A 21,513-nucleotide genomic window follows, 5' to 3' on the forward strand; every position below is an offset into this window, starting at 1 on the left:
AACATTGCTGTCTATAAAGGGGGTTCGAATCCTCCCAGATTTCATAAATATATTAATTTGTGTTTGGAAGTATTAATTAAAAACAAAATTCTCATGTTTTATTTATTTTTTTATTTTATTTTGTGGAAACCATGATACCATGAGACAAGGATTCTTAAATCAATAGAAAATTCAGCATTTATTTCAAACCAAAATCTTTTGTAACATTATACATGTCTTTACTGTAGCTTTTGATCAATTTAATGCATCCTTGCTGAAGTATTTTTTTATTATATCTTTTTTTATTATTATATTTTGCAGAAATATCAGTTTTATCTAAAGCAACTTGAACATATTACAGGGACATTTGCAGTGATTGTCAACTTTGGGTTCCACAGAAGAAAAAAAAATCAAAATAAAAGAGAGTAAAGTAAGTTAGTAAATTATGTCTTTAAAAAAAACAAAACAAAAAAAACACCACTATTCTTTCAACTGCTACGCTACAACACTAATCCCTCCAATCAATGTTTCCATCCTAGAAGTCACATGATCCTGGCTGCACAATCAACACTTTCCTGAACAGGAGAAGCGCTACATCAATTTCCTAAAGCCTGCGGCAGCTGTGGTATGAACAAGCACTTTTGTAAAACAGCACCAATGATGGGAATATTCCTGTCCCAGAATCTGGCATGACAACAAAAAGCAGAACACAGGGAAAACCTTTAACTAATTCCCAACTGAGGTCTAACAGAGGTTTGTGGATAATCAGAGCCCACATGTAAATGACCAGAGGCAATAACTCCACCGGGCATTATAAACGGCAAAAGACTGACAGAAAATCCCATTATACACATTTTGCTTGTTATTTATCTGCTAGGTTTCAAACTTTTAAAATGTCAATGGATTAAAATAATGAATTGTTATTAATTTGTAGTTTGCAGAAATATCTTTTTACATTGAATAATTTTAGTCATCTTGTTGCCCCCCTAAGAGGCCCCCTGCTTTAGATCATTTGAATAATTACAGCTTTAATAACTACTGATTGCTATTTAACCCTCATGTTCTGTTATCACTCGTGTTTTAATGAGAAAACACAATGTTAATTATTTTTGATTTAACAGTTATTTTCCATCCAAGTTATTTTAATGCATGAATCTTTACTTATTAATGTAAGCTTTTAAACCTTGAAGCTTTAATTATCTGTTGTATCACAAAACAAACACGCACTTTTCAGTTGACTTGCACAAGAAAACCTCTACATCTGACCCATAATACTTTCATGCTCTTCTTATCAACAAACAAATGATACAAATGTGGTAATACTTTATTTTAGCGTGCAGTTCTCACTACTAACTACAAGTATGCATATTACTGGGATATTGGCTGTTCATTAACTACTTATAAAGCACATATGAATGCTTTATTCTGTATGATCATATTCTACATCACTTCATCTTAATACCTAAACTTCAATGCTATAAAAACAACCTTATTAAGCAGTAAATTATGGCTTTGAGGCAAAAGTCAGTTAATAGTGAATATGTGTTCCCACTACTAAAATGTTAACGCAACTTTAAATGAATTTCCTTTTAGCTGTGATGTCACAGAGCTCTTTTACTTTTAACCTCTTCTCTTTCACTCCATTCTTGTGTAACACACTACTTTTTGTCTCTTTGAATATTCCGTTAAATTCAACCAAGACACTTTTTGTCTGACCAAAGACAGATAAGATGAGTGTTTTGATACCTATTTGAAAACAGTCATTTTTTTCCAGTTCCAGTTGCTGATGCTGATGGTCCAGAATTGTACACTTCAGCTTTTCATTGTTCATGTGTCATTTTGTTAATTTGTGCACTCCACAAATTCATATTAATGAGTTCCACTGTGCATCAAAGAGTCATAAACCATACAAAGGTATGTAATTGTGTCCATAAATACACCAGCTTGACCCTGTAATTAACCTCACCATGTGTTCTGTCTTAGCATAACCATGCGCCCAGCTGTGAGAGGAGTTTAACATTCATGTTTTCTGTGAAACAAATAGTCCAAAGCCTTTTCGATGTCCAGGCACACTGAAAAAAATGACTTTGTGGTATTGTAAAATCTATTACATTAATTCATGTAATTTATACATTGTAAAATCAAGATTAAGTTGGAACTATATATCTTATGTAAAATTTACACAATTTATTAATGTAATAAATTAACTGAGAAGAAAGAGTACATTTTACTATATATTTACAAATAGTATTAAATGTTTTATAGTCACAGCACATTCACCTAAAAATACTAAGTAAATTTTAATCTGAAAAGCAAAGTGAATCTGCCCGCCCGTTTTTGTTGTTGCTCAAAAAGATTCCGGTTCAGTGGCAGAGACGGTCGGTTTGGGATGTTGCTTTTACATGGCTGACTTGTTCTCGGTAAGTTCTGACTTTTCTATTTTAGATTTGTGATAACGATGTACTTCGTTTTGATGGTTTGATTATTGCATAGACGTTACGGTTTAAAATTGACTAAAAGTGAGTTTTAATCACAATAACGGTAGCTAAAGCTAAAGCATTATCCACTTCTATAAAGTTGAGACTGGTGTTTAGTCAAAGATAGAGGGGATTAAATGTAGTTAGCCACGTTCTTGTAGAAAAAGTCACCCTGTCTGGTTAACTTCAAAATAATTTAATGTTAGCTGGCCGTGATTAAGTGCTGGCTGCCTGTGTGTGTGTCCTCTAGCTAATGTTAGCATTTTTTAAAAGTGTCTAAGTTAGTTGTTTTTATATCCACTGAAAATTTCACAGCAATTATTATATCAAAGCATAAGTTAGTCTGCACTCTGCACTAAAGAAGGAAAGTTTGGATGGCAGGTGAACTCTGATACCAAATAAGCATTGATGTATAACGTTAGCAACAAGTGCATGAATGTCAGCAATTCTATTTTAGTGAGCTAACGACATGAAGGTCCGGTCACCTTTTTAATGAAAATAAAATGTAATGTTATAAATAAATGTAATTCTATTTCTTAAATGGAATTGTGTTCTTTCTTTCTTACAAACTGTATGCAGGAGGACAGTCGCAGTGTTGCCGCTGAACATATCCTTAAGATGGACGTCCATGGAGCTGATCGAGAGGATCCAGTCGATGAATGAGCATTAAGGAAAAGTGACCATTCTGTTACAGCTGGACTATGCATGTGCTCGTCATTACAGGGTTAAGTTAGTTCAGTTCAGTCAAAAATGAAATGTCTGTCATTAACTCCTCTCCCTAATGTCGCTCCACACCCGTAAGACCTCCGTTCATCTTCACACACAGTTTAAGATATTTTATATTTAGTCCGAGAGCGTATGCAAGTGTATGCACACTATACTGTCCATGTCCAGAAAGGGAATAAAAACATCATCACAGTAGTCCATATGAGACATCAGTGGGTTAATTAGAGTCTCTTGAAGCATCCAAAATACATTTGGGTCCAAAAATAACAAAAACTACGACTTTATTCAGCATTGGCTTCTCTTCACCGTTTGAATCTTTATTTGAGGATTGAACACAAACACGGAAGAGAAGACAATGCTGAATAAAGTCGTCGTTTTTGTTATTTTTGGACTCAAATGTGATATATTTCATATTTGGCTGAACTAACCCTTTAATGTTAGTTATGCCACTGTTGGCTGCTGATGTTTAGTTGAACCATTCATGGTTAATTCTACAGTTATTGTAAATTATAATGAATGTACCTTAACTACTTAATCAGTTGATGTGAACATTACTGATTTAATGGTTAATTGTAAATTTTGACATAATAAACTGTTCAACTTTATTGTATTTATGTGTGATTTGTGATACATGTATTTGATGCAGAGAAAATTATTACATTTATTTGGTTTAAAATAGCAACATTTACATAATAGTGAGTAATATAAATTAATTCAACTAAGTAATTCAAAATGTCAAATGGACAAACATTATAAAATCTACTTAATTACTTCATAAGAGTAAATAATACAGATTTATAAAATTTTCACAATAGTTATGCTCCTTTTAAAATTAAATTTACTTGATTACTTTTAATAAATACAACATGCTAAGTTAAATATAATTAAGTAACATTTACGTAATGTCTTTGCAAATGTTACATTTATAGTTAAGTACATTTTACTTAATATTGGCAAGTAAGTTGTACTTGATATCGCAGCAGTAAATTTTACTTAGAAAAACTGAGTGCAAATTGTTACAAAGATTTTATCAAGTAAATCTTACAAGTTGTTTTTATCAGTGCAACAAGTTGATATTGTGGGCGCATACCAAGCTAGTTTCTCAACGTAAGACACCATTCACCATTTCACACAATGGATAGTCTCTCTTTTTAGTGCTATTAAAATATAAATTTATGTCCATGGTGCCAAACAGCACTCATTTTACTATCAGCCTTTTTCTCTTGCTCAGGTAACCAAAATGGTGATTGGGGCCATTTTCTGAATATTCATGTAATGCTCAAAATATTCTGACATGCATTCCTCGTGCTATCTAAAGTAAGACCGGCCTCAGGCATTAGACACACTTTGTGACTGAGGGAAAGGTTTTAACTAATCAGAAATGGTTGAAAAATGTCATTTCTGTATCCAGATATTTGCCTCAGAGAAATAGCAACTCCTACGGCAGACCCAAAAACTGGAATATGACAACAAAACAGCCCCAGTCAAATAATCTCTATCGCCATGGCACTGGCAGGGCCATATTCTGTGCCACGGACAGCCGTGGGTATCCAGCCTCTCTCTCCAATCAGTCTGAAGACGAATGAAAGGGGCAACAGTCACTAATTATGAGCACAGATCAATTTTTAAAAGGACATGAAACAGAACTGTGGTAGGGCCTGGGGTGTGAGACCACACAGCTCTGAAAATCAAGATTTTTGTTGGAGAAAATTAAGAAGTCGTGGCTTGGGGGTTCCTTCAATTTCAAGTCAAATTGTTGAGTTCTCTCTCACTCTAAGGATTCATGAACCTACCCTAGTTAGAAATTGATTTGGACCGCTTACCATCACGGCTATAAATAATGAATAATGTATAAAAGCCACATGAAGAACTGGTCACAGATGCATTGAAATGTTTAGATGTTTATTTATTTATTTATCATTTCAGTTATTTAATTTTTGTTTATTTCTTTTTTATGCATTCCTTTTTTAATCCTATCAAAAGATCACACAAAAAGTATTTGTCTACTACATACATACATACATACACCAATCTGACATAACATTATATACACTGTAAATACACTGATTATCACTGAATCACAGCACCTGTTAGCAGTGGTGGAATGTAACGAAGTACAAATACTTCGTTACTTCACTTAAGTACATTTTTCACATATCTGTACTTTACTTAAGTAGAGTCAATAGTGCATACTTTTTACTTTGTTACATTTTGCAGCAAATATTTTACTTTCTACTTCACTACGTTTCGTTACATTTTCGTTACATATTCTAATCAGTTTCAGGGCTCGAGATTAAGGTTTGTTCTGATAATTAATGGATAATAATAGGCTAATGAACTGACGGTTGCGCTGTTGACAATGGCGGAGCCTCTCGAGGAGAAATGGAAACAAACCAACGGAGCTCGTACAGAGAAACTCAGTATCATACTGCAGTAAATATTCAAAATGTGAAGGTTTTTATATTTTATAGTATAATACAGTTAGAAAACATCACATGACACGACCAAGAGTTCTGTTTTCCTGAATACCATCATGACTGAAAATGTGACACTGATTTCATGACAGTTCCATAAACAATTAATTAAAATTAGTCACTTACATCTGAGATGCAATATAAACTGCTTTTGTTCTATTACAGCAGCAAAAAATTTTCCAAGATCAGATAATATTTCCACATCAGAACCACAACGCATCTCACAGCAATAGTGTTAATGAATGATTCAGTGTTTGAATGAATCGGTTGAATCAAAGATTCAATGACCTGTTCGTAAATGACTGGCTCATTCATGAACGAATCAGTCGTTTGAACTGGGGACACTAAAAATATGATTAAAGTTATTCAACTTATTATACAAATAAAATGTATGAATTAGGTCTTATTTAATTCTACACTCTAAAAAATGCTGGGTAAAAAACAACCCAAGTTCGGTTGAAAATGCACCGACCCAACAATTGAGTTGTTTTAACCCAATAGTTGAGTTGTTTTAACCCAGTGGTTGAGTTGTTTTAACCCAGTGGTTGAGTTGTTTTAACCCAGTGGTTGGGTTAAATGTTGCTTAAGACAACCCAATTGCTGGGTAAGAACAACTCAACCATTGGGTTAAAACAACCCAATTGTTGGGTCGGTGCATTTTCAACCCAACTTGGGTTGTTTTTAACCCAGCATTTTTTAGAGTGTATAAACTTAAATACTGATCTGCCAACATTGTTGCTATATGATAAATTAAAATAAGCTGATAACATCACTGTTTTCTCCAGTACGACTGTACAGCCAAATCTAATTTTGTCACAATATTATCCTGTTTGACACTGTGAAGCTGCTATGACACAATCGTGATTGTAAAAGCGCTATATAAATAAAGTTGATTGATGATTGATTGATTGATTGATTGAACGAACCGACTCAATGACTCACTCATTGAGACCTGCCGCCACCTACTGGTAGTTTAGTTTCATGTTTAAACATTCTTTCCAACGTTTCTTATTGTATTAAAAATATATAGTTAAAACAATCTCATAACATTATTTAAAGCAGTTGTAATTTGTCAGTGTAAATTATTTAATTTAACAACCATATAGCGTTATTCTAATTTAATTTATTGATCAAATTTAACAATATAAAAGGAAAGCTGAAGCATATCCTATATTTCAGATTAATCCTCATAAATATGAAGATTTTAAATACATCAAAGCTGATGAAAATGTTACTTCTGAATATTGATATTTAACTCTGCAGATCGCCCTGATATTGTGAGTCAGAATGTAAACTGGGCAACAGATGAGACGCACAATTAGCCGACATTAACCCAAAACTAACTTAGTTAAAATGCCACAGCCCATACTCTTTTCTCCCTTTGAATTAATAGAATATAGACATCAAGAGAATAAATTGTTATACAAGTATTTTTACTTTTAATACTAAAAGTACATTTCAAATCAAGTACTTTTTTACTTTTACTTAAGTAGAATTGTCGTTGTAGTACTTCTACTTTTACTTAAGTAAATATGGCTCCAGGGGTGGTAAGTAATCAAGTAAAAATACTTTGATACTTTACTTAAGTATTTTTTTCGGGGATCTGTACTTTACTTGAGTATATTTTATTTGCATCTACTTTTACTCTTACTCCACTACAATATTAAAGGCAAAGTTTACTTTTTACTCCAATACATTTCCCCATGCCCACTCCAAGTATTAAGTATTTATTACACTTGATTTCCAAACCGGTCTGGTCGGTCATGGATGATCCATTCGGGTATAGACTTGGAAAAGCTGACAAGTCAGGTTTGCCACACTAACGTTAGCTCAGTGTTTCCCCAGCTTTTTTATTTTGCGGCACACAATTTACTATGAAAACATCAGTAACATTTTACAATACAGGTGCACTATTATAATTCATGCCTAATGCACAGATAATCATGAGTTAATGTATTACTAATGAAGAACTAAACCATTTATTAATGATTACTGCATCAACAACTAATGAACATTCTCTATGATTAATAGATTAAGTAATATATGAATTGTTATTAATTAAATATGACATCATTAATTCCCTAATAATATATTACATTAACTAATAATGTAAATTCATGTATTCAAAGCATGCATTCCGACTCTCAGTTGTCTGTTTAATTCATCATTAATCATAACAATTGGCAAATTATAGTATGATTTTACTTGTTGAGGCACATGACTATTAACTAATTGTTATGTAATATGTCATTGTGGTTATGGCTTTATTAATTTTGAATTAGTTAATAGTATCTTGCTCCTCATCTGTTTGATGGAGCTAATGTTATGGAACATGTCTATTTTAAGTTTAACCCCTATACTGTGCTTCATTGTCTCCTATTAATTGCAAATCTAACACATTCTTAATTGCAGTATCTAATCTTATCATTTGTTCAATTAAAGCATTGCATACCAGTCCCAAAAGATGTTATCTGCTTATTGATATTTACAGTTAATTTGAATATTTACTTTTTACTTTCGGTACTTGAGTACGTTTTAAATCTGATACTTTTGTACTTTTACTCAAGTGATGTTTGAATGGAGGACTTTCTACTTTTACTGGAGTATTTTATTATTTAGGTATATATACTTTCACTCGAGTATAACTTTTGAGTACTTTTACCACCTCTGTATGGCTCTGGTTATTTGTACTTTTACTTAAGAAATGAGATTCTGTACTTCCTCCACCACTGCCTGTTAGTGGGTGGGATATATTAGGCAGCGAGTGAACATTTTGTCCTCAAAGTTGATGTGTTAGAAGCAGGAAAAATGGGCAAGCGTAAAGATTTGAGCAAGTTTGACAAGGGCCAAATTGTGATGGCTAAAGACTGTCAGAGCATTTCCAAAACTGCAGTGACAGGGTACTGGCGGCCAAGGCTCATTGATGCACATGGGGGGCGAAGGTTGGCCTGTGTGGTCCGATCAAACAGACGAGCTACTGTTGCTCAAATTGCTCAAGAAGTTAATGCTGGTTCTGATAGAAAGGTGTCGGAAAGGAATACACAGTGGATCGCAGTTTGTTGCATATTGGGCTACATAGCCGCAGAGCAAGTGCCTATGCTGACCCCTGTCAACCGCCGAAAGAGTCAACAGTGAGCATGTGACCATCAGAACTGTACCATGGAGCATTTAATGAATCATGTTTTCTTTTACACCATGTGGATGGCCGGGTGCATGTGTGTGGCTTACCTGGGGAACACATGGCACCAGGATGCACTATGGGAAGAAGGCAAGCCAGCAGAGGCAGTGTAATGGTTTGGGCAATGTTCTGCTGGGAAATTTTGTGTCGTGCCATCCATGTGGATGTTTCTTTGAGACGTATCACCTACCAAAGCATTATTACAGACCATGCACAGCCTTTCAAAGAAAAGGCATTCTCTGGAGGCTGTGGCTCTTTCAGCAGGATAATGTGCCCTGCCACAAAGCAAAAATGGTTCAGGAATGGTTTGAAGAGCACAACAACGAGTTTGAGGTGTTGACTTGGCCTCCAAATTCCCCAGATTTCAATACAATCGAGCATCGATGGCGTTGGGATGTGCTGAACAAACAAATCAGATCCATGGAGGCCCCACCAGGGCTTAAATGATCTGCTGCTAACATCTAAGTACCAGATACCACAGCACACCTTCAGGGGTCTAGTGAAGTCCATGCCTCCACGGGTCAGGGCTGTTTGGGCAGCAAAAGGGGGATCAACACAATATAACACATAATGTATACACTATATCAGATTTTTTTTAAAGTATTTTTATTTTAAAGAATGTTTTATTCAGCAATGATGTATTAAACCAAAAGTGTGTTTGAGCAAAGTGACAGTAAATACATTTATAATGTTACAAGTATGTTTTTGTAAGATTCCTGAAAAAAGTAATGGTTGTATCAACAGTTATTACTAAACAATTAAGCAGCACAACTGTTTTCCGTATTGTTCATAATCAGAAATGTTTCTTGAACATCAAATCAGCATTAGTATGATTTATGAAGGATCATATGACACTGGAGTAATGAAGCAGAAAATTCAGCTTTTACTGAAGATCAGGATAACAGACCACACAATAGTAAAGATTTACAGTGGACATTCGTTTAGAATACGCTTACTTACAGTTTTACAGAAACCTGGGTTTAGGTGCATGGAGTTATGGTTTGTGGATTATCCTTTTGTGGGAATTGAACCTGCAGCCTTTCAGTCACCAGCACTGATCCATTACGGATTCCAGTTTGATTCCAAACTGTAGGGACTCCGACTGTTGTGTCAAATCTACTTATGGCATTATATTTGTTTGCACACAGCGCTTTGTGACATTCACAAGAGTCAGAGTGTTGATCCACTCATGACGAGATGCCCAGTTGTTGGCAAAAAAAAACTTTGGATAACCTCAATTTCATTCTATATGGCTGTTCAAAACTCACCCCCTGGCGGTATGAGAAAAATATGATGACTTGTGCTTCAAAATCACCACAGAGGAATGATTGATAAGGAAAAAAGGAAAGAAGCTCTTTGACTCCAAGGCCCCCCATTGACCAAGGCAATATTTGAAGGCTCCCCATGTAGACTAAGATATTTCCTCTGGTACTTCTTCTGTAATGATGACAAATCTGCTTGTTTCATACTTTTTATGAACAGAAACGAAGTGTGACAATAGTTTAAAATAACCAATATTTCTTATGTTCACATCAATGTTTATTATTAAATTATTTAAATATCAATAAATATATATTAAACTAATTGCAATAATTAAAATGTTGATATTTTCCCTTTGAATTAGTGTAATGTGTTACCCTGACCGAATCAAAAGCTTTAACCTTCAAATGTGTCATTCACTTTTCAGATTTTTGACTGTTATCAAATCTAATTAGGTTTTTAAAAAGCTCTTGGTGTCCCCAAACAGAACGCGAGGGTTAAATAGGTTTTAAACAAGGTAAGTCGTGTCACCGCTAATAGATTAAAACAGCTGCCACGATATTCTAATCATCTCAGATCATCTGAGGGCGAGTTGTGCGTCTTTGCGCGTCCTGACGCACTGTGCTGCTGCGCACGGCGCCATCAGATCCGCTCAGAAAGCAAATGCACCCGCTCTGGACTGCCAGGACTTTCAGCTGAGCAGAAGCACAGACGTGTCTCTTCATCAACGAGGATTGTATACATGACACACATAAGTTCTAAAAGCATGAATACGAAACAGGGGATTATATCGTGATGAGGAATGCTTTTGAGATTCTTTAGGAGGCACCACTGCGGGAGGCTGGAGAATCACCGGCTTGACACGAGATTCCCACGGAGCTCTTGTAAGCGAAATGAACAACCCGCCGCTGTGATCGTGCACATGGAGAGAGCGATCCAAGGCGCGTGAACGCACACACGGAGATAGATCCCTGTATTCTCTGCGCTTAGGACACTTTGGACACCTTTTTTTTTTTGCTGGATATTCTTAGAAACCTTCATCTGCAGCTGCGTTTTCATTTTTTATTGATCTGTTTATAGTTTATATTATTTATTTATTTTTTTCCCAGCGAAACACCAACAGACTCATAAATTATGGGTTTTTGAAACACCTCATAGGTGAGTTCGCATGCATTGTTTGGTTAAAAAAAAAGGCAGAATAACTTTTCCGTTTTAGTTACAGAAATGCTTGATAATGTCTTGCATCCACCTGTTTAAGTCCATGCATGTGCTGCAGAATTTTGGGAGGGGAGCTTATTTATTATGTTTCAATGGGCTTATTTTATTTTATTTTTTAAAATCAGATTCTGTTTTGTATGACCATAACTAATGTTTAGGATTATCATGGGTGAAAATCGGTTAATAACCGAAGTGCCGTGGTGATATCTGAGTTCTGGTTATGCATTTAGCATAATTAAAATGTGTAATTAGTGTAACTATTTTTTTTTTATTTGTGCTAAAAAGTGCATCAACTTTCAGGGACTTATGCACAGTGTAGGCTATAAATAACACATTATTTTTTGGCAAGTTCATCTAGGTGCAGTGTTATGGTTTATTTTAGTGGAAGAGCCAGAATAACTTTTCCATTTAAGTTACACAGCAAATCTCTCTCGATAATGGCACCTGTGCATGTGCTGCAGAATTGGGGAGTGGAGCCTGTTTATTATGTTTCAGTGTGAATTTTTATTCGGATTCTGATTCTCTTATTAAGATTGCCAAATTAAACCATTCGTTTACACAGACTATTACGAGGATGTTTCGGTTTAAAAATTTATGTAATGTGTGGTGAAATATGGATATAACTTTGAGAGACTTTTGGACAGTACTGCCATATGACAAAACATTGGCTATTTTTGTCGCTGGGCTGTGGATAATGTGTGATCTGTTTTTTTTCTTCTTCTTCAGTGTCCACTGCACGGAGAGCTCCCTCAGTCTCCATCCATCCTTCTTTCGAGTTATAGGATGCAGCAGCAGGAATGATCCCGGTCCAGCGCGTTAAAGCTCAGCCTCAGCTGTGGCACGTGAGCGCGGAAGCTCCTCCGTGGCTGTGGATGGTCCCGACCACCTCCGGACTGTGTAGAGTGGGTTCTGCTCCTCCGGTGCTCATTTCCTCTCGCCCTCCTCCGGTGATTCAGACAGTCTCGGGATGGCAGATGTCCTGCGATCCGTTTGTTCCCGTGATGCGCGCTGCCGCGGCGGAACCCGCGACCATCAGTCAATTCAGTCTGCCCAGTGTTCAGGTAACAGGGCTTTACTTGCAAATAACAAAGCCAACTTCATCTGAACGATCTGTAGAGTTTAAAACGGCTATCAAATGAATGAATGCATGCATCTGTTTATAATCCGGTAGTATTCAAATATAGAAGAGCGCCTCCTCAGATGAATCTTGATTGGGTTTCCTCACACATTTTTGGGAGATTATCAAACAGCAATAATAACTATGATGTTGCAAATAACAATAGAAAAGATGCAGAGCAACCAAAAGTCTATGTTCAATCCCCCAGGATTTGGGAGACAATCGGTACAATTCCAAGACCCATTACATAGTATATCTGATATGATGCGGATTGCAATATGTATAAAAATCCTGTGCATCCGAAACCAATTGTGTTCAGTTTGTCAAATCAAGTGGCGTCTTTTCTATGACTAGTTAAAAAGTTGTGTTGCACATGCAACATTTTTTATTATTATTATTTTTATTATTAATATTATTAATATTATTTTTGACTTATAGGACAGTTCACTTCAGGGTAATAATGTCATTATGCTTTATAATTGCCCCTAATGATAAGATGATTATGATATGGTTTATTCCATTAATTCATGGTCTGGCTGCAATAATGAAATTCTTACTGGGAATTAACATAACATTTAGATGGGCTACATTACTGTTGGACTTCTCACTCATTACCCTGTTGATTATGTGTATGCATTAAATACCCTGTGGCTTGAAAAGTGCCATTTTCTTTTCTGTAATGGCATACAGTATTTCCTTTTGAAACAGGAAGCTAATGGTTTAATGGTTTCCCTTTTGGCCAAAGGACAGAGGTCATACACCACAAATTATAGTGTGCATGTGGTGGAATAATGTTGCTTACCATTCTATTAAAGGGGTGGTTCCGTGTTTTTTTTTCTAGGCTTGGTTGTGCTTATGGGGCGCAGTATAACATGTCTTAATACTTCTTCTTTTTTAAACGCAATATTTTTCTTATATTTCACACCGTTGTCTCCACTGTCCTTTGAACGGCTCATTTGCTTCCTGCTTCCATGAAGTCCATCCCTCCGAAAAACACAATGGTCTTAGATTGGTTAGATGGCCAAATGTAGTTTCATGTATTTTTATTGGCTGAAGTGCCAAGCACAGGTTGTCCTGAAACGCCATGCCCCTTACCATTACGGGGAGAAGTCACATCTGAAGCAGTGTCAATGTTAATAGCAAAGGTTTATGATGTCACCAACCCAGGAAGAAGCTTGTTGTAGTCCAAACTGCCCGTTTTTGTACTGCCATAACTATAAAAGACAATATCTCTGTTTAAATTTAACTTTCAGCGCTGTAACTTTGCAGATACTGTTTATACTCAAGCAGCAACATTACATAACTAAAGTTAAAAACTAAAAGTGACAAAACTAAAAAATGAAAGTTTTTTTATGTGGTTCAGATACAAAAATATTTTGAGTTTCTATTTATTGAACCAATTTCCTTCATTGTATCAACTCAAATTTTTAAGTTCAATAAACACAACATTTTAAGTTAACCAGGTTACTTATTTTTTAAGTTAAACCAACACATTTTTTTTACTGTGTAATTTTAAAGGGTTAGTTCACCCAAAATTTTTGTCATTAATTACTCACCCTCATGTCATTCGAAACCCGTAAGACATTTGCTTCAGAACACAGATGAAGATATTTTTGATGAAATCCAAGAGCTCTCTGACCCCACGCAGCAGTTTAATTACCACTTTCAATGTCCAGAAAGGTATTAAAATAGTCCACGTGATTTCAGTGGCTCAACCTCAGTTTTATTAAGCGATGAGAATCCTTTTTGTGCACAAAAACAAACAAAAATACCTTTATTCAAATATTCTATTCTAGCCTGTGTCATTCAGCTACGGTTGAACCACTGGAGTCACATGGACTATTTTAATGATTTTTTTAATGATGTTTATACTACCTTTCTGGACCTTGAAAGTGGTAATTAAATTGCTGTCTATGGAGAACTCGCCGATTTCATCAGATGAATGAATGAATCAAGGTCTTACGGGTTTGGAATGGCATGAAGGTAAGTAATAAATGACAGTAATTAAATGATTGGTACAAAAGAAAAGGCAAATATGCTATACATCATCCATTTATGGCATGAAGCCATATAATTTAGACATAAATTACAAGTGAGTGTCTGGGTTGTTTTAGTTAATGCCTTTACTGCAGTTTATTTTTTTTTTTTTATTATTTTACTCTTGAGCTAAGCATTGTGACTTGCTGTGATAACAAATGAATCAAATCAAGATGCAACAAGATGTCTTGATTAAATCTTGGAACAGATTTGTTGAAATGTTATTGTCAACTCTTGGCTGCTTGAATATGCCTAACAATAAGGATTGAAATGAGCAGGACATGATTTGACGTTGATCACTTTTTATCAGCATCACTTCTGGTGAATAATTTAAGCTGAAAATTTAAATACTGTGCATCATCTACCCTCAGTTCCTCTGTATCAGCACTAGAGGTGCTGTGCTCAGGATGACCCTCACATCCGTGGCTGCATCCCCCTCACGACTCAAACTCAGCGTGACGTTTAATCTGTGTGCCGGGCAGAGGCATGATCACCACTGCTCCGCATCCGAGGCATTGAGAAGTTTGTGCTTTCACATCATTAAAGTGCCGTTCAGAAGGAGGCGGCAAGCATGAACTCAATAGAACTGTACAGGAACCAGCGAGAAAGAGACAGACAGAGACAGTGGGAGCAAAAAGTATATTATTTAACCAGAGACATTGAGTTGCAGACAGCCTTCAGAAGCCTCTGATTGACTATTACTGCAGAAAGGCATTGACGCAGAGCCGAGCAAGATAGAATGGGATGTTATCATTAATGCAGAACAAACAGACACAACATAATCTGCAGAAAACTCAGTTTTAAAATCCACAACCAAGCTTCCTTTTGTGGTTTTTGAAGTAAAATGTAGATTGGGGCTCCATCAGAGTTTATTGATTCATGAAATATCTACACTGCCCGGCCAAAAAACAAAAAGAAGTTTGGAATGGATTTGTATTTAAATAGGAAAATTGATCTTTGGATCATTATTGCAGTGATTATTAAGTTTCTAACATGCTATATGTTTGGCAAAAGTTCTTCTAACCCTCATTGATGGAGTGTTATAAACAACACACATCATGGCCATATTCCAGGATGACAATGTTAAGATTCATCGGCTCAAATTGTGAAAGAATGTTTGGGATCATTTTCCACATTTTGACACCTCTGCGTCCAGTCATTAAATTCACTGAGAGTCTTTGGGATGCGCTGGAGGAGACTTTACAGAGTTCTGGACTCTTGCATTGACAATAGAAGATCTTGACCAAAACTGATACGCAATGTCTGTGATTGAGGTCGTCATTCAAACTCTAGTAATTAAACCTTCACTACTCCAGAAAAAATCTGCTGTCATCAACTTTGTTGTCATTGATGTTTTGTGTTGACACTTTGGATTTTATAATTTATTCTGAAGAACAGCAGGTGTTATGGCAAAAATTATTTCACAGAATACCATAACGTTTTTCATAAATTCCCCAAAACCCCTCTCTGTGACCAAAATGATTTATTAGCAGCTTTTAGATAATCTCATCCAGGTCTTTTATATTTCAGTTCTTCACTTCTTTTGAATAAGATGGATCTGTATGGATCTCAGTGGTAATTTGTACATCTCTTCTGCTTGTAGAAGATGTATAAGAGTCTTTTGAATAAGATGGATCTGAATAGATCAGTGGTCATTTATATTTCTCTTCTGCTTGTCTCTCCCAGTGGGAAATGCCATCCAGGCCTCATGTGTTGGGTTTCCAGCCTTCTGCAAGTGTGGATCTACTTCCAGTGTTTCCTCACGTATACCGGACTGTCCTGCCTCCACACTACGGCAAGGGCTGGGTGGAGAAACGTGTGCCTGACTACAAGGTAAAGGATGCCTTCAGTAATAATGATTATATTGGGTTTTGGGGAATGAACATCCGTCCGTCCATCCATCCATCCATCCATCCATCCATCCATCCATCCGTCCATCCGTCCATCCGTCCATCCATCCGTCCATCCATCCATCCGTCCGTCCATCCATCCGTCCATCCATCCATCCATCCATCCATCCGTCTGTCCGTCCATCCATCCATCCATCCATCCGTCTGTCCGTCCATCCATCTGTCCGTCCATCCATCCGTCCATCCGTCCATCCGTCCGTCCATCCATCCATCCGTCCATCCATCCATCCATCCATCCATCCATCCATCCATCCATCCATCCATCCATCCATCCATCCATCCATCCATCCATCCATCCATCCATCCATCAGTGAATATACAAAGCACAAAACCTCATCTGCTCGTGGGCATGTTCTGGGTAAATGTAAATTTTTTCGCCATTCTGCACAGAATTTTTGTTTTCTCATTTGCAGTTTTACTTAAACAACACTTTGGCTCTTGAGACCACCTGGATCAGTCCAGAGGAAATGGGAATTTTCCAGCGTCAGGAAAAACCACTGCTGAGGACGAATCAAACAGCATTGAGCATATGTAGGCCAGCTGCAGCCTCCAGGAATATCCACACTCTACTTTTGACACCTAGGCGTGTTTCAGGTAGGAGAGAGAATTTACCATTTTCCTACCTTTGTGATTCTGGCCCGCTGTTTGGTTAATTCATAAGAGGGCTTTATTTTTTAGATAAAGCTTTCTGTTTTCTATTTACTCCCTAGACTATTTCAGTTTCTGCTTAGTTTATTTTTAAACCGCTTTTCCTTTGTAACTTTAATCTTCTTATTTAACTTGATATAACAATATCAGAGGATTGTCAGCTGAGATTTTATGGAGCGAAAACCGAAGCGAGGCTGTCACTCTGTTTTTGTGTTTATGTGTGGGAAGAGAGGCGGGTTGATTTGTGCTTATGAAATGAAACTGAAATTACTTCAAATTTCAGCTCATTTTCAATCATAGTGTAGTTTAATCAACTAGAGCGTGCAGTGAAGACTGCTTAAGAGTGTGTAATGAAGACCCATAATGAGGATGCTGTAAAAAACTAATTATGCTATTTGATTCCGATAACCTGACAAATGCATGCAATACATTTGCCTGCACATATTTTAATACACTTATTTACAAAGTTGCTAAAAATGAAAAGGATAAGTAGCAGTAATAAGCTTACATGAGGACAGCAACTTAGTATTTAGGTTGTAGTATCTATGTATTTTATGTTGTGTCACTCTTTAGCAAAGCCATGCTACATACCAGAAAGAGGCTCGACAAAAAACAAAACAATATTGTTTATAATGCGATATATAATTATTTGTAATGCAAATGCAAGTATTTTCTATTCATGAATTTAGTTTTTGCCATCGTCTTTTGGGGTGCATGTGACAGCATTGTTTGATCCACTTGAATATGTTTCAACTCTTTTATTCCCACCTCTGACTGATTAAATCAATGTTGGGGAAAATTCTATTAAACAAATTAGTTCAAACAAATTAAGTTTTATGAGGATTTAGAAAGTTCTTTATTTGAGTTAAAAAAAAAAATCGACACATTTTAAGTCATCAGAATTATTTCACTTTTTTTTTTTAATTTTGAGTTTTATGAACTTTTAGACAAACTTAAATTTAACTGAAATCAGGCAAGGATTTGTATTTTCCAGCATGCTTTGCCATGACACTCAAAATGGAGAGTAAATATATAATGATTCATGTGCAAGATTAATTTAAAGTGGGAGATTTAGTGGATTCTGTACTAATTAAAAAGAGTTTATATTGGGTTATTTTTACCATGCATCCACTCTTTTAGAAATTGCTAATGCTACCGAAACACTGTGTTACCAAGTAGCAAGTTCGCATTTACTGATTTAAATAGTTAAAGCTTGAGATTACATGATCGTTTTAAAGGTGCTGTGTGTAGTATGAGGACAGAAATGCAATATTGAATACATAACTGTTTTCAGTGGTGTATAAAGACCTTACATAATGAACTGTTATGTTTTTATTACCTCAGAATGAGCCATTATCTATCTTCATACACCACGGGTCCCCTTACAGTTAAATCGCCATTTTGCGCCGTCATGTTTCTACAGTAGCCTTAAATGGAACAACTTCTCTACAGAGTGCTATATTCTCTCTCTGCTCTCTCTTAGATGATGACATTTTTTTTCCCGTGTCAGCCACTGTATCTTCTCTATGTGCTTTGAAAGGGAGGGGTGAGCAGTAGGTGATTGCAGTTCACAACCTCACAGCTAGATGGCGCTAAAATGTGCACGGTGCACCTTTAAGTTGAATATTAGCTTACTCAAATATTTAAAGTTAAGAGCAATTAAAACATAGGAGTAGAAAATAAAAATCTATCAGATCATCCTAGTTAAACTTTTAATTTCTTAACTTTAAAAATGTTACTGATTACCTAAATGTTTTGAATTTTTCCAACTTATTCGAGTTTACATTGGGGCAAGTGTGAAATATGCACACCTAATAGTAATCCAGTCGATCAAAATGCATGAAGTGACCCTTGTTAAATTGAAAACAGCCCAGGGATGGATGCAGATACAGAGACAACTGAGCAGTGTATCATATAGTTCTGCATTTAATTCCAAACGCTCTTGCCTGCAGCAGAGAGTCAGTGTGCTAACACCTGTGCTCTTCCCTGTTCATAAGTCTTTAGCTGCAGATGCTTTCAGGTAGGCAGTGATGAATTAGATTGCAGATACACTTATGTGCCGTTCAAAGATTAGTCCTTGAGAGATGAAAAGTTCACTCCTGTTGAGGGTTTTCTGTCTTTCAGCCTGGAACGTCTATAATGAGTGGAAGTGAATGGAATGTCTTAGCAGCACGGAGTCTGAACTGATAGTAAAAAAAAAAGACCTTTGCTTCCAAGCTTTTACATGTTTAACACTTCATATGTGCTTTAGAATAGAGTGAAAGTTTTGAAACATATTGTAAATATGAATGTAAAAGTCTTCACCCTGGGATTCTTCAGGTCCTCTTAAGAATATAATCATTACCACTGTTGTGGAAAGTCGCTCAGGTAATTTAGAATCTGTGAAAAGAGCTTTCTTTTTAAATCGGTCTCACTTTATCTCCAAGCAGCTTATATTGCCTTGCCATTTTGACTAATTCAATTGTCAGTAAGTTTTCTTAGTGGGTAAAAAGTTGTACGTAAATGTAACCTTACAGCAGTGATTGTGACTTTAATGCCGTAAATTGGAGTAGATAGGGAGCTCAGTTAGGAAACAGAACTACTAGTATGTGTATGAGTATGTATGTGTTCAGTCCACCCAGCTATGTCTAATATCCCTCGTTCTGTAGATGGTTCTATTTCTAGATCAAAGGCAAACAGAGGCTATGAGAGCGTTCATCCTGACAGTATCAATAGGTTTCAAGTGGGATGTCAGTAAATACGCTAATGGATTTGTACTACTTACTAGGGCTGCACGATTAATCGAAATCGAACCGCAATCACGATTTGGGTAATGTGCGATTATGAAAGCTTAAAGGCTGCAATTTTAATTAAAGGTCCCGTTCTTTGCATGTTTTCGAAGCTTTGATTATGTTTACAGTGTGCAATATAACATGAGTTCATGTTTTGCGTGTAAAAAAACACAATATTTTTCACACAATTGACTTATCTGTACAGCGCTGTTTACAGCAGCTTAGTGCACTTTGCCCAGAAAGGTCCCGCCACTTACCATAACGGGGAGATGCAAGCGCTGAATGCGCACTCTTCTCAACGTGGGAGAGCAACAAGACCACGCCCCCTATTTTGCGTGTTCTTGTGGGCGGAGGGTTAGTCAACAAACGGCTCTAGCTACGTCATTCCTGAAGGAAGTGCAGGGGTGTAGTCCAAACCGGCCGTTCGCTGTAGGCTTTGAAAGGGAACTTCTGTTAAATAAAATATCTTGCTTGGCATTGAACTTTAAACTTTAGAATTTTACAGGTATTTTTTATGCTCTAACAGCAACATTACACACTAACCAAAGTTTGAAAGATGGAATCGCAAAGAACGGGACCTTTAAATAAATAAATGCCCAGTGTGTTAGCGAAGAGCGCCTCTGTAACACTGCTCTGTCTGGAAGACTGCGAGTTTGAGTCGCTTATAACGTGCGTTTGAAAAAGCAACAGGAGTCAAACATCTTCACAAACTTGTCTTCCCCAAATCGTGGAGCCCTAGTACTTATATGAAATAAATGTATTTGAAATGCATCTAAGGCATCTCTAACACAATGTCTTGCAATCTTTGCCCACTGTCCAAATAAAAATGTACTTTAACTCAAAATTCGGCCTGGGTATGGTCTAGAACAAAATGAAAGAAATGCCGTTGCTTCAAGTGCACACCGTATCGGAAACAACATGGCAGACAAGAAATTATGAATCTCTACACACGAGCAGGTTGCCAAGCTTCAGTCTTGCGTTTTCTAACCTAAATGAGGGTTTTTTTTGTAGAATTGAGGTGACAAACATTATGATGGAAATAACAGATGTGGGTGTGGAAGTGAAGTCTGCTGCCATCTGTCAAATACTTCTACGGTTCGTGGTTGCCTCTGTACGCTTCATAACCCAAAAATCATATCTCTACACCTCATAACCCCAAAAACACCAGCACTCTGTGGCTGAAAAATGTTGAGATGAGAGAAAATTACTTTTCATGCATGTATAGATGCAACTCCGTTTGCTGTGACTGATGTTTTTGTGATACATCCTGAGCATCTTATTATTGGGTTAAAATTGGTGTATATATTTAAAGTCCGATTTATGATGCTTGCATTCTGCTGTGAAGGTCATGAATGAGGAATCAGCTTAAATATTTTATGGAACGGAAAGTTCTCTGGAAGCCCATAAACTTTTATGGTCATTCAGGAATAGACCATCCACGTGGAGTTTGAAAGGAGTATCAGATGTGATAAAAATGATGTTGGCAACACAAAATTGTTCTTTAAACATGCAAAACTTTTCCTTTTTAACTCTTTTGGGGCACAAAATAAGCATTCACCCTGTCTGTTGCCTGTCTGTCTCTCTAGGCCACAGGCAAGTTGCCTGAGAATTATAAAAGTTGATCTTTGATCTGGAGAATTACAAAATCTACTTGATCTCTGTCTTCACTTTTGATGAGCTTAGCTCGACATAAAGGTGAATGGATCAAACCATGTTTT

The 21,513-nt window shown here is 36.4% G+C and overlaps 1 protein-coding gene across 1 annotated transcript in view; it reads left to right on the forward strand.

Annotated features, from left to right (window-relative positions):
* The first annotated feature begins 10,722 nt into the window (after positions 1-10,722).
* The window catches only part of tcerg1l (transcription elongation regulator 1 like), a 112,754-nt gene continuing 101,963 nt past the window's right edge, over positions 10,723-21,513 (forward strand). Inside the window, exons 1-4 of the mRNA XM_067430216.1 lie at positions 10,723-11,252; positions 12,039-12,373; positions 16,153-16,299; positions 16,790-16,970. Coding sequence (XP_067286317.1) covers positions 12,110-12,373; positions 16,153-16,299; positions 16,790-16,970 — 592 coding nt within the window. The 5' untranslated portion in view covers positions 10,723-11,252; positions 12,039-12,109. The remainder of the gene's footprint in view (positions 11,253-12,038; positions 12,374-16,152; positions 16,300-16,789; positions 16,971-21,513) is intronic.

This window comes from Pseudorasbora parva, chromosome 21 (assembly GCF_024679245.1).
Source record: "Pseudorasbora parva isolate DD20220531a chromosome 21, ASM2467924v1, whole genome shotgun sequence".
Lineage (NCBI taxonomy): Eukaryota > Metazoa > Chordata > Actinopteri > Cypriniformes > Gobionidae > Pseudorasbora > Pseudorasbora parva.